General features: G+C 42.2%; 1 protein-coding gene across 6 annotated transcripts in view; it reads left to right on the top strand.

Annotated features, from left to right (window-relative positions):
• Nucleotides 1-12,654, top strand: part of Nek10 (NIMA-related kinase 10) — a 204,699-nt gene that overhangs the window by 10,920 nt on the left and 181,125 nt on the right. For all 6 annotated transcript variants that reach the window (XR_010057872.1, XM_063274764.1, XM_063274765.1 and 3 more), the window contains exons 2-3: nt 7,925-8,035; nt 8,275-8,335. Coding sequence is in view for 5 of the 6 variants with exons in the window: in XM_063274764.1 (XP_063130834.1) it covers nt 7,962-8,035; nt 8,275-8,335 (135 nt within the window). In the remaining variant the exon portion in view is untranslated. The remainder of the gene's footprint in view (nt 1-7,924; nt 8,036-8,274; nt 8,336-12,654) is intronic.

The following is a 12,654-nucleotide window of genomic DNA, read 5'->3' as shown; positions in this document are numbered from 1 at the left end:
ATAAGAGTAATTGTGGCTTCGTAGAAGGTATTCGGTAGTGCTCCATCTGTTTCAATTTTGTGGAATAGTTTGGATAATATTGGTATGAGGTCTTCTATGAAGGTTTGATAGAATTCTGCACTAAACCCGTCTGGACCTGGGCTCTTTTTGGTTGGGAGACCTTTAATGACTGCTTCTATTTCCTTAGGAGTTATGGGGTTGTTTAACTGGTTTATCTGTTCCTGATTTCACTTCGGTACCTGGTATCTGTCTAGGAAATTGTCCATTTCCTGAAGATTTTCAAGTTTTGTTGAATATAGGTTTTTATAGTAAAATCTGATGATTTTTTGAATTTCCTCTGAATCTGTTGTTATGTCTCCCTTTTCGTTTCTGATTTTGTTAATTTGGACGCACTCTCTGTGTCCTCTCCTTAGTCTGGCTAAGGGTTTATCTATCTTGTTGATTTTCTCAAAGAACCAACTTTTGGTTCTGTTGATTCTTTCTATGGTCCTTTTTGTTTCTACTTGGTTGATTTCAGCTCTGAGTTAGATTATTTCCTGCCTTCTACTCCTCCTGGGTGTATTTCCTTCTTTTTGTTCTAGAGCTTTTAGGTGTGCTGTCAAGCTGCTGACATATGCTCTTTCCTGTTTCTTTCTGCAGGCACTCAGCGCTATGAGTTTTCCTCTTAGCACAGCTTTCATTGTGTCCCATAAGTTTGGGTATGTTGTACCTTCATTTTCATTAAATTCTAAAAAGTTTTTAATTTCTTTCTTTATTTCTTTCTTGACCAGGTTATCATTGAGTAGAGCATTGTTCAATTTCCAAGTATATGTGGGCATTCTTCCTTGATTGTTATCGAAGACCAGTTTTAGGCCGTGGTGGTCCGATAGCACGCATGGGATTATTTCTATCTTTCTGTACCTGTTGAGGCCCGTTTTTTGACCAATTATATGGTCAATTTTGGAGAAAGTACCATGAGGAGCTGAGAAGATGGTATATCCTTTTGCTTTAGGATAGAATGTTATATAAATATCTGTTAAGTCCATTTGACTCATGACTTCTCTTAGTCTGTCTACATCTCTGTTCAATTTCTGTTTCCATGATCTGTCCATTGATGAGAGTGGGGTGTTGAAATCTCCCACTATTATTGTGTGAGGTGCAATGTGTGTTTTGAGCTTTAGTAAGGTTTCTTTTACATATGTAGATGCCCTTGTATTTGGGGCATAGATATTTAGGATTGAGAGTTCATCTTGGTGGGTTTTTCCTTTGATGAATATGAAGTGTCCTTACTTATCTTTTTTGATGACTTTTAGTTGAAAATTAATTTTATTTGATATTAGAATGGCTACTCCAGCTTGCTTCTTCTGACCATTTGCTTGGAAAATTGTTTTCCAGCCTTTCACTCTGAGGTAATGTCTGTCTTTGTCTCTGAGGTGTGTTTCCTGTAGGCAGCAGAATGCAGGGTCCTCATTGCGTATCCAGTTTGTTAATCTATGTCTTTTTATTGGGGAGTTGAGGCCATTGATGTTGAGAGATATTAAGGAATAGTGATTATTGCTTCCCGTTATATTCATATTTGGATGTGAGGTTATGTTTGTGTGCTTTCATTCTCTTTGTTTTGTTGCCAAGACGATTAGTTTCTTGCTTCTTCTAGGGTATAGCTTGCCTCCTTATGTTGGGCTTTACCATTTATTATCCTTTGTAGTGCTGGATTTTTAGAAAGATATTGTGTAAATTTGGTTTTGTCATGGAATATCTTGGTTTCTCCATCTATGTTAATTGAGAGTTTTGCAGGATACAGTAACCTGGGCTGGCATTTGTGTTCTCTTAGGGTCTGTATGACATCAGTCCAGGATCTTCTGGCCTTCATAGTTTCTGGCGAGAAGTCTGGTGTGATTCTGATAGGTCTGCCTTTATATGTTACTTGACCTTTTTCCCTTACTGCTTTTAATATTCTTTCTTTATTTTGTGTGTTTGGTGTTTTGACTATTATGTGACGGGAGGTGTTTCTTTTCTGGTCCAATCTATTTGGAGTTCTGTAGGCTTCTTGTATGCCTATGGGTATCTCTTTTTTTAGGTTAGGGAAGTTTTCTTCTATGATTTTGTTGAAGATATTTACTGGTCCTTTGAGCTGGGAGTCTTCACTCTCTTCTATACCTATTATCCTTAGGTTTGATCTTCTCATTGAGTCCTGGATTTCCTGTATGTTTTGGACCAGTAGCTTTTTCCGCTTTACATTATCTTTGACAGTTGAGTCAATGATTTCTATGGAATCTTCTGCTCCTGAGATTCTCTCTTCCATCTCTTGTATTCTGTTGGTGAAGCTTGTATCTACAGCTCCTTGTCTCTTCTTTTGGTTTTCTATATCCAGGGTTGTTTCCATGTGTTCTTTCTTGATTGCTTCTATTTCCATTTTTAATTCCTTCAACTGTTTGATTGTGTTTTCCTGGAATTCTTTCAGGGATTTTTGCGATTCTTTCAGGGATTTTTGCGATTCCTCTCTGTAGGCTTCTACTTGTTTGTTAATGTTTTCCTGTGTTTCCCTAAGGGAGTTCTTCACGTCTTTCTTGAAGTCCTCCAGCATCATGATCAAATATGATTTTGAAACTAGATCTTGCTTTTCTGGTGTGTTTGGATATTCCATGTTTGTTTTGGTGGGAGAATTGGGCTCCGATGATGCCATGTAGACTTGGTTTCTCTTGCTTGGGTTCCTGTGCTCGCCTCTCGCCATCAGATTATCTCTAGTGTTACTTTGTTCTGCTATTTCTGACAGTGGCTAGATTGTCCTATAAGCCTGTGTGTCAGGAGTGCTGTAGACCTGTTTTCCTCTCTTTCAGTCAGTTATAGGGACAGAGTGTTCTGCTTTCGGGCGTGTAGTTTTTCCTCTCTACAGGTCTTCAGCTGTTCCTGTGGGCCTGTGTCTTGAGTTCACCAGGCAGCTTTATTGCAGCCGAAAAGTTGGTCTTACCTGTGGTCCCGAGGCTCAAGTTCGCTTGTGGGGTGCTGCCCACAGGCTCTCTGCAGCGGCAGCAACCAGGAAGATATGCGCCGCCCCTTCCAGGAGCTTCAGTGCACCAGGGTTCCAGATGGCCTTTGGTGTTTTCCTCTGGCGTCCGAGATGTGTGTGCAGAGAGCAGTCTCTTCTGGTTTCCCAGGCTTGTCTGCCTCTCTGAAGGTTTAGCTCTCCCTCCCACGGGATTTGGGTGCAGAGAACTGTTTATCTGGTCTGTTTCCTTCAGGTTCCGGCGGTGTCTCAGGCAGGGGTCCTGCCGCTCCTGGGCCCTCCCCCACGGGAGCCCAGAGGCCTTATACAGTTTCCTCTTGGGCCAGGGATGTGGGCAGGGGTGAGCAGTGTTGGTGGTCTCTTCCGCTCTGCAGCCTCAGGAGTGCCCACCTGACCAGGCGGTGAGGTCTCTTTCCCACGGGGTCTGGGAGCAGAGAGCTGCTGCGGGCCGGGATCCGCGGGTGTCTACTAAATAGTTTTTAAATGGTGTTCTACCTCACTAAATTCTTTCTAAAGTACTCATAGTATCTGGCTTCTTGTGTACTAGTGATGAAAGCCTTGGTCTCTAAAAAATCTTGATCCTAGCTTAATTGTTTGTCACAAATATGACAATATTGGAAAAAATATTTTAAAGTCAATATATTATATTTGTATCTTTCAAAAAACTTAATTTCTCTAGATTGTATTGCAGTGAAACACTCATCAATTGGCAGTCCTTTGTCTCCAAGCAACCTAGTTTTTCCAATACATAGGTGTATGCAATTCTAGAAAAATAGGATTTTGTTCATCCATGTATAACATGCTGAAATCTAGTTGTGGCATAGAAAAGCGATCAGATTTTTGGAATATACAATTTAATTAAACCAACATCATATTTAATTTTATAATTTCTATGTTATCTAAACATTATAGTTTTGATAGGAGCTTTTTCATTCCTGCAAACACTTGGTCCCCAGTAGTAGGAATGTTGGGGGAAGAAGGGTGTACATGGAAAAAGTAGGTCACAAAGGGCATGGATCTCAAAGTTAGGGTTGGTCCTCATTTTTTACCAGTCTCTTGGCTTCCCATCTGTGGGATAAGCAGGTTATGGATATGATGTTCTTCTTAACAGAGAACAGGAAGAATATACCTAGGCATAATCAGTGGAAAGCTCTAAAGCCATGGGCCAAAATAAACCTTTCCTTCTTTATGTTGCATCAGGTATTTTGTTACAGCAGTGGAAAGTTTGACGAACACAGAAAAGTGGTACAGGAGCTACAGGGCTTGTGGTGGTTTGAATAAAAATGGTACCCATAGGTCCAAAGGCACTTGTGTTATTAGGAGACGTAGCCCTGTTGGAGTTGGTGTGGCCATGCTGGAGGAAGTTTGTCACTGTGGAGGTGAGCTTTGAAGTCTCATACACTCAAGCTAGGCCTAGTGGGACAGTCTCCTTTCTGCCGTGCGTGAATCAAGATGTAGATCTCTCAGCTCCTTCTCCCACAGCATGTCTGCCTGCGTGCTGCCATGCTCCTTGTCTTGATGATAATGGACTACAGCCCTGAAAGGGTAAGCCTGTCTCAGTGTAAATGTTTTCCCCTGTAAGTGGTCATGGTGACTCTTTACAGCAATAAAACCCCAACTGAGACAGGGTTGTTGCTGTGTCTAAGTCTCCTCCTGTAATTTTTTTTTTAAAAAACCATTGACTTGTAGGGATTAATTTGTGGGGGGCGTTTGGAAAAGTCCGTAGATTTGGATAGAGAAGCCACAGAATTATTCTGGAAGTATCTCGAAATGCTGACAGCACTGTAGATAGTACAGGCTGTGCTATGAGGCCCCAGTGCACATCTTGGTTCTCTGGGGAACTGGGCTAAAGATTACAGTCTTCATTCTGTCTGTGTCCTTATACCTTTTGGAGAGAATGAGCTAAAGGTGATAGTTTGAGCTGCGGAGATAGCTAAGCTGTAAAGAACACAACAATCTTGTAGAGGACTTGAGTTTGGTGTCCAGAACCCATGGCTCGTATCCACCTAATTCCAGCTCCAGGGAGATCTGATCCTCCAGCTTTGTCTGGCACCTTCATACACATGTCCATATTTTTCACTGCACGTACAAATACACAATTAAAAATAAAATAAAAATATTATCGACTAATTAACCTGGTAGAGAAATCGCAATTACCCTGATATTTATGTTGTCACAGATATTGACAGAAACTGTGAGACAAGTTCATAGCGAGAATTAGGAACAAAATATGGATTTGAAAGACCTAAAAAACTTAGAATTACAGAAATTCATTGGGGGAAATTTGGAGTTCAGGGAGGCCTAGCTCTTGAAGAGAATACAGCACGCAAATAATGTCTGTTACTTTGCATTGGGACCAAAGGCACAATGGCGTGAGCCTACCTCAAAATCTTGCAAGAGTCCATATACAAGCTAGCAAATGCAAAGCTAAAGAGGAGAAGAGCATCTGTGGACACATCTTGGATTACCATAGGATCCATTTTACCATTCTCAATTGCCAAGGCACTCACAGGGGTCCCTCAATGTGACAGAGGTCCAGTGTTGCCTTGCTGTTGGTCAAGCTGTTGGCAGACTTTGGTGTCATTTATATGGTGCTGGCTGTTTTCCAGATATGCACAGAAGGTCACCTAGGCTTCAAAGGGAACCCTGGGAGGCTAGGCAAGAGCAGGCAATAGTGGAGTCCCTCCAGTCAGCCCCTGAGACATGGAAACCTAGGTTGCAGTGGAGATCAAGGACGGCAGAAATGCCAGGAGCATAAGACGCCCATTGAGAAATGTGGCAACCCCAGGAGGGTTTATGTGGCCTGCGAATGGCAAGGCCTGTAGGCTGCTCGGAGCTCATGCACTCTGGGCACTAGACATGGAGCCACAAGACCTAGTGTTCGCTCTGCTGGCTTTCAACCTTTCCTTGCTAGTCTTGGATGGTTCCATTTTGGAACGAGGGTGTCTATTTTGCACCATCGTGTCTTAGAACTGACCCCCTTTCTTTGTGATTTATAGAGTCCCACAGGTGCTAGCTGGCTTTGACTTCAGAAGAGATTTTGGTCAGGCACTTTTCAAGGAACTGTTAGGGTCAGGAGATACTTGGAGAAGGCTTAAGTTGCTTTTGCATTCCAAGATGGCTATGGGCCTTAGGCGGGTACAGATGGAATGCTAGTTGGTCTCCAGCTTAGGAGGTGAGATGTAGGCAGAAAAAGTCACAGGTAGGGGGCTTGGCTTTGAAGGATATATATGATTCTCATTCCCTACCTCCTTCTCCCTCTGACTCCTGTCCATCAAGTTGTGAGTTGCTGCTCACAAGCTTTGCTGCCTTGATGTCTGGCTTCATGATAGACAGAAACCGTGGTAACTGTGAGCTGTAATCTTTCATCATGTATGTTGTTCATGTCAGGAGCTTTGTAACACACGCAGAAAGCCATGGAATATCTTCAGCTTTCAGTTTCTCTTATGAAAATGAGAATGGAAAGAGAAAAAAGCAAACAAGTCGATAACTCTGTGTATTGACGAACTCAAAACTTTTGAGAAGGAAGAAGTAGGATTAAAAATAACACTAGGAAAAGTAATCATGGCAATACTCAAGTGCTGAATTCCGAGTGTTGAGGTGTTATTTCCTATTGAGCTGTGTTTCCAGGCAGGCTACCTCCCTGCCACACACTCAGTTAAGTTTATGGCCTGCACAAGACTGGCCTGACCTCCTGATTGCTGCCAACATGTATTGTTCAGATAGTTGTGTTCACACTTGAAGGATCCTAGAAGGGAGCTGGGAAGATGGCTCGGCGGTTCAGAGCACTTGCTGATCTTGCAAAGGACTCTGGTTCAATTCTTAGCTCCCGTAACGGGGGACTCACACTGCTTGTAACTTCAGTTTGGGGATAATTTGAAGCCTTTTGGCCTCTATCTCCCTGGGCGCTTGAACACATATAGTGCACACAAATTAAGGAAGGTACAGAAATACACATAAGTTAAAAAAAAATCTATTAAGGAGAAAAAAACCTTTAAAAAGAAAAGAGTAATTCTGGAAGCTGAACGCGGCCACATACACCTGTAATCCCAGTGATGGAAATGGGTAGGCAGCAGAGTCACCATGAGTTCAAGCCAGCCTGGTCTAGATAATGAGTTCAAGGACAGTCAGGGGTCCCTAGTGAAATCTTATCCCTAAAGAAAGATAACGAGAAAGGAAGAAGGAATGAAAGAAAGACAAAAAGAAAGACAAAAGAAAGACAAAAAGAAAGAAAGAGAAAAGAAGGAAGAAAAAAAGAAGTAAAAGAAAGAAAGAAAGAAAGAGAAAGGAAGGAAGAAAGAAAGAAAGGAAGGAAGAAAGAAAGAAAGAAAGGAAGAAAGAAAGAAAGGAAGGAAGAAAGAGATCATAAAGAATTTTGGAAGTACGACAACATCTTAACACTAGTATCTTACTTGTGAGTGGGTTTGGCTTTCTCTGAGACTTATGGGGCCATAACCTGTAATGAGAGAGGAATCCTATGAACCTATAATGTGTAATTAAGAATAGTTACAGAGGAAGACAGCTGAAGCTGCATAAAATTACTACTGCCAATTGAACTTCAAGTATTTTTTTTTTCGGAGCTGAGGACCGAACCCAGGGCCTTGTGCTTGCTAGGCAAGCACTCTACCACTGAGCTAAATCCCCAACCCCCTTCAAGTATTTTTTAATAGACATATTTTGTAAATATAGAATAATATTTGTGAAAATTTAGTCAGAATACTTAAGTCAAGCCCATGCCAGAAGATATAGGCTGGTGACATACCCTAAATAGATCTAAGCAAGACCTTTTCAAAGTAAATAATCAGCACCATTCAATATAATAATTGCAATTATTCATTTTATATGTTTGACTAGACATCATAGATGAATTTTGTCTGTTTTAAATGAGAATACTTTGGATTATATAACCCAACTGAAAGTCACTTCTGTTTACTTCCCAAGGAATGCCATGGTAATTCTGAGGTGCTGATGCTTTACAATGCCTGATCAAGACACAAAGGTGAAAAGCATAGAGAAAGCAACTGATAAGAAGCAACAGGGGACCACCACCAGGTAAGTGAATCCACGGGGCAATGGCATTGAGTGGGTTTAATGCTTTCGTGAGAAATCGTCTCCTAGATTGTAGTGTCTACCCAAACACTGAGCCCTTTCTAGAGTTTGGAAAGAAGTGTTTGACAGGCATAACCTGATCTAGAGAGACAGGCATCCTCGTGACTGTACCATCGGTAGTGATGTGACCTTGCTTCCCTGGATTCTTCTGTGGGTTACCATTGTGCTGTTCTTTCTTCTAGGGACTATTCAGATCTTAAAAGACTCCGGTGCCTGTTGAACGTCCAGTCAAGCAAACAGCAGGTAGTGTTTTCAAAGGATGTGGTGTGCGAATATACACCACGGGTTTCCGCAAGGGTCCATTTCACTTCCTTGTGTGCACGCTCTCTGTTCATCCGGTGCCGTCCTTGCTTCCTCTAGCTGCTGCTCTCACCTGGGTAGGCTGGGCCAAGACTTGGTCGGCATCCAGCCTTTTTGTTTCTTTGCTTGTCGTCATGTGCTCTAACCAACAGGACTCAGATTCCTCAGTCTGTAAACAACCGGTTCTGTCCACAGATGCCAGCGATTACCTCCCAGAGCTTGAGGGAAACTCATTCTCGGAAGCACAGTTTACCACATCTTCCTCCTCTCTGTACCCCCTCCCCATCCTTCTCCTTCATAGAATACACCCCATAATCCTTCTCAAATTGCATCTCACCAAAGAGGGGGAGGGTTGGCTATTTATGTGGTGGCATTTTTTAAATGTATTTATTAGTCAAGAAAAGAATGGAACTCTGGGTTTATCTCTAAACCTGACTTTTTAGTTCTGCTACCAGAAGACTTTGGGAAGGCATGAGAGTAGAGGTCTAAGGGTTTGGGAAACAACACAGAAGTCCTCAGAACAACAGCAGACTCTCGTGCAGCACTGCTGATCTGTCAGTAGCAGGGATGGGCTTGAATCCTGGTCTCTTATCTCTGGAGTCTCCAATATTATACTTTTAAGGTTGTTTAAGAGTTCCTGAGGTCGGTAATGGGATGATGATGTTCTTTTTTTTGTCTTCTGTCATCCAAACTCAGCAGAGAACCATACCATTTTTATCTATTTATTTTAGAGAATGCCTTCTTCAAGGTTTGGTGGCACCTGAGGGCAAATAAGGTAGTTTATACTTGTGGAGTACTTCTTACCTGCTGGTGCCATGGCTGCACTTTTACCTTCTTAATATTCGCAGCATCCACTTTCACAGATGGAGAAACTGCAGTATGGTGAAATGAGCATCCCAGGAGAAGAGGCTGCTCACGGAATACAATTTCATAACTTTACCCTGTGTGCCCTGGACAGCAGATACTTTTCGGTGAACTGGAAAATTAACTCTCAGTTAAAAATCTCAAACGAGTCAAAATATCCTTAAAATAGCTTTCTCTGTGTCTTTCATGCTATGAGATCCCTGAGGTCTCCTCTCTGCTTATTCCAGAAGGTACCTCACCTGTGTTCTGTCTTAGATCCCATTCCCCACTCTGCATACCCTCCAGTGTAACGATAACACCCCAAACTACTTGTTCTTGCTTTTTCTACTAGAATTCATCCCTGTGAAGGCTGTCATGTTTCTCAGGCCCAAATCGATGGCCTCTCTTCCACATACAGCTGCCTTCCCCAGCTGGGGAACTCTCTCTTCCTGGTAGCAGCTTTGTTTCTTGTCCTGGGGAGGCTTGTGGTCTCACTTCCTGATAAGATCCTTTCACTGCCAGCAACTTTGACTTGTCTTTTGATTCAACATTTATCCATTCCACACATTAGAGGCTAGTTTTTTAAAAGTTGAACTGTGGCCTGGGGATTGGGTCACCATAAACATGAACAACCCCAGGCCTGACCAGGTAAAGAGGTGCCTACAGTGTTTCTGGATTTGGCTTGGGGCTTAAAGTTTTCTGGGTTGAAGTTCATGTGGGCTAGATCTCTTTCCCCTCCATTATACCATTCCCTTGTTACTACCTGGCAGGGTTGATTAAAGTTAATGTAATGATTTTCTCTTTTAGCCAACTCGAAACTCTCAATCATTTGTCTGACAAATTCCTATCATTTTGCTAAGTCTTCATACATAAATAATGTATATTTAAAATGCTTGAATTATTTGGAAAGCAGAGAACTGTAAGGGAGCATGCAGTGACTAGCTTCACTTCGAGGTTGGTTCCTAAACCTCTCAAATTCTACGCCTAATTCTGTTGTGGCAGTTGCTGTATCTGTCATGCTGATAGCAAAAGTGACTGAGCCCTGCTCTCCTTTTCTGAAACAATGTAGATGTGTGACGGTTCTAGATGGACAGGCAGCGTAGGAATTCCCTGGTGCCTCACTTGTTCAAGGAAGAATGTAAGGAGCATATAACAATGTACAATGTATGGAAGTTTACCATAAATTAAAACTAAAGCCAGACAAAATGAAAAACAAGGGCTGGGAGAGCTGCACAAGAAACCTTCAAGACACATACAAACAGGTCCACACTTGCTTCTCGGATTTGCAATGGTCCACTGGAAAAAGGACATTCGTGATTCAGGTCCACTTACTAGAGTTCTGGTAATGTAGCCTTTTTAAAAATATTTTGTTTGTTTGTTTTTGTTTATAAAAGGGATATGATGACCAATTACTAGAAGTTCTAGGGAAAAAAAATAATGCACCAGTGTGTTTGGGCAAAATTCTCGAGAAGTGAATGTCTTCCCTTTGATTCTCCAAGGAGCCAGGCTGCCATTGTTGAGTTGTGCTATGGTCTTTGCCTCTGCTCACTGATAGACTTGCAGAACTGTCCCATCAGAGCTGGTTTTCTGTGGGGCTCCTGCTGCCTGGCAGACCCTGGTCCATGGCTAGTGTCTCTCCCTTCACTTTCTGCCATAGCGAGCTCTGGGCACCAACTTTGCAGAATGTTTCTCAAGCCCATGTTCAAGTCCCTTCTATCCTGCACTACAAACCCCTTGATCACTACATGTTCACGGCGTCTCAACACATCTCGTATGCCATGTCTTCACCGGGTGTGTGGATTGGTGAACTCATCCCAGGTTGTTCACTGGAGGGAAGAGTTGGCTGGGGACAAAGCGAGCATTCGTTTGCTGTCTTCACATCGAATAGCTGCCATATGTTGGGCTTCTCGTGATGTACAAGGAACATAAGAACAGAGAGATGGGACTCTGCCTTCGAAATGGCTGAATTCAAAGAGAATTCGGCAAATTTGTGCAGGCTAGACAGTAAACTTGACTGTAGAAAGTGCAGTAAACAGGGTCTACTGTGTTGGGAAGGTCTGAGCAGGCTTCTAACCTATGCCCTGGCCTGGAATCAAGAATTGTAGACACAGCAGAGCTGGGGTTTGGAAGGGAGGTAGCAAGAATAGGGAAACTGCTAGAGGTTCTGGACAAAACTTGCTTGTCTTTCAGAGGGAGCTGGTGGTATCGTGGGTCTTGTTATCAAGTCCCTGGTCTTTGCAAATACAGCTTGCCACTGAGTCTCTCTGAGTTGATTCCTAGTACTGGCTATCTGCCTGCCCTTGATGGGAGTGACTGAGGCTGTATTGCTTCCTGACCCTCCCTTTCTTTGAGTTGTTTAGACATATTTGCTCTGGGCTTGCTACCTTCTTTCTTACAGACCATATTCTAGGAGTATTGTCAATGGCAAAGAGTCTTGAAATTCCTTAGGTCTAGAAAACCTACTTCGTGTATGCGTGCGTGCGTGCGTGCGTGCGCGCGTGTGTGTTATGTTTCTGTCTGACAGAAAAATGAACTTGTTGCTATGATTTTATGTCTAATGTCTTTTTAAATCATTAGCCCACATTTCGAGATCACCTAATTTGTAATGACAAGCTTTTTTGACTAGAAAAATTAATGGTGGTGTACACAGAGGTTGAATATGTTCTCCAGGGTCGCAGTGCAAGCTAACGATGGACTAAAGCCACGGGATCTGTCTGGTATGGATCCTGTCTCAACTCTATACATGGTCTGCTTATGTTCTTTTGGCCCCTTGTTCATGATGGGTGTAGATTGGGTGACCAAACTGATATACAAAGGTGGTTGTATAGAATGGAGTGTTGACTGTCACTATTTTGAAAATTCCACAGTGACTTGAAGATAAGGAAATATGTTGGGCGGCAATGACACCATCATAATTCATTTCTGAATTACAGGAAATAAGCCTTACAGGAAATAAGGAAAATCACCTTTATGTAAGGAAATCACGGTCTTACATCAATTTCTGCACAATGAAATAAGTTTACTCTTAAAATAGTTCCTCTATTGTACTTTGCTTACTTCATACTTAATAATTGATCGCAAGAAGCATTTCATCCACACTTTGGAAAAGAGAACTTTTCATGTGATACAAAAAAAATGAATCTTAGGGTTTTCTCAACCATGGCACTTATTAGTATATGAATCTTTACAACTTACGGAGCCACCAGGTCGATCTTAATACAGCAGCGCAGATGTATTCTAGGTGTTCTAAATACATTTATTTTACTATAGTAAATGCAGAGATTTTAAATCAGTGTCTTAAGTATCATTGTTCACATTGAACAATAGTGATTGGGTTTTACCAGTTGCTGTGTCTGAGCCCTTGGTGAACAATACGTACCGTGCTGAATGCAGGCAAAGCGACACTCTGTTCTGGGCAG

The sequence above is a fragment of the Rattus norvegicus genome, chromosome 15 (assembly GCF_036323735.1).
Source record: "Rattus norvegicus strain BN/NHsdMcwi chromosome 15, GRCr8, whole genome shotgun sequence".
Lineage (NCBI taxonomy): Eukaryota > Metazoa > Chordata > Mammalia > Rodentia > Muridae > Rattus > Rattus norvegicus.
The sequence above is the reverse complement of the archived record's forward strand: the minus strand, read 5'-3'. Positions and strand labels throughout refer to the sequence as shown.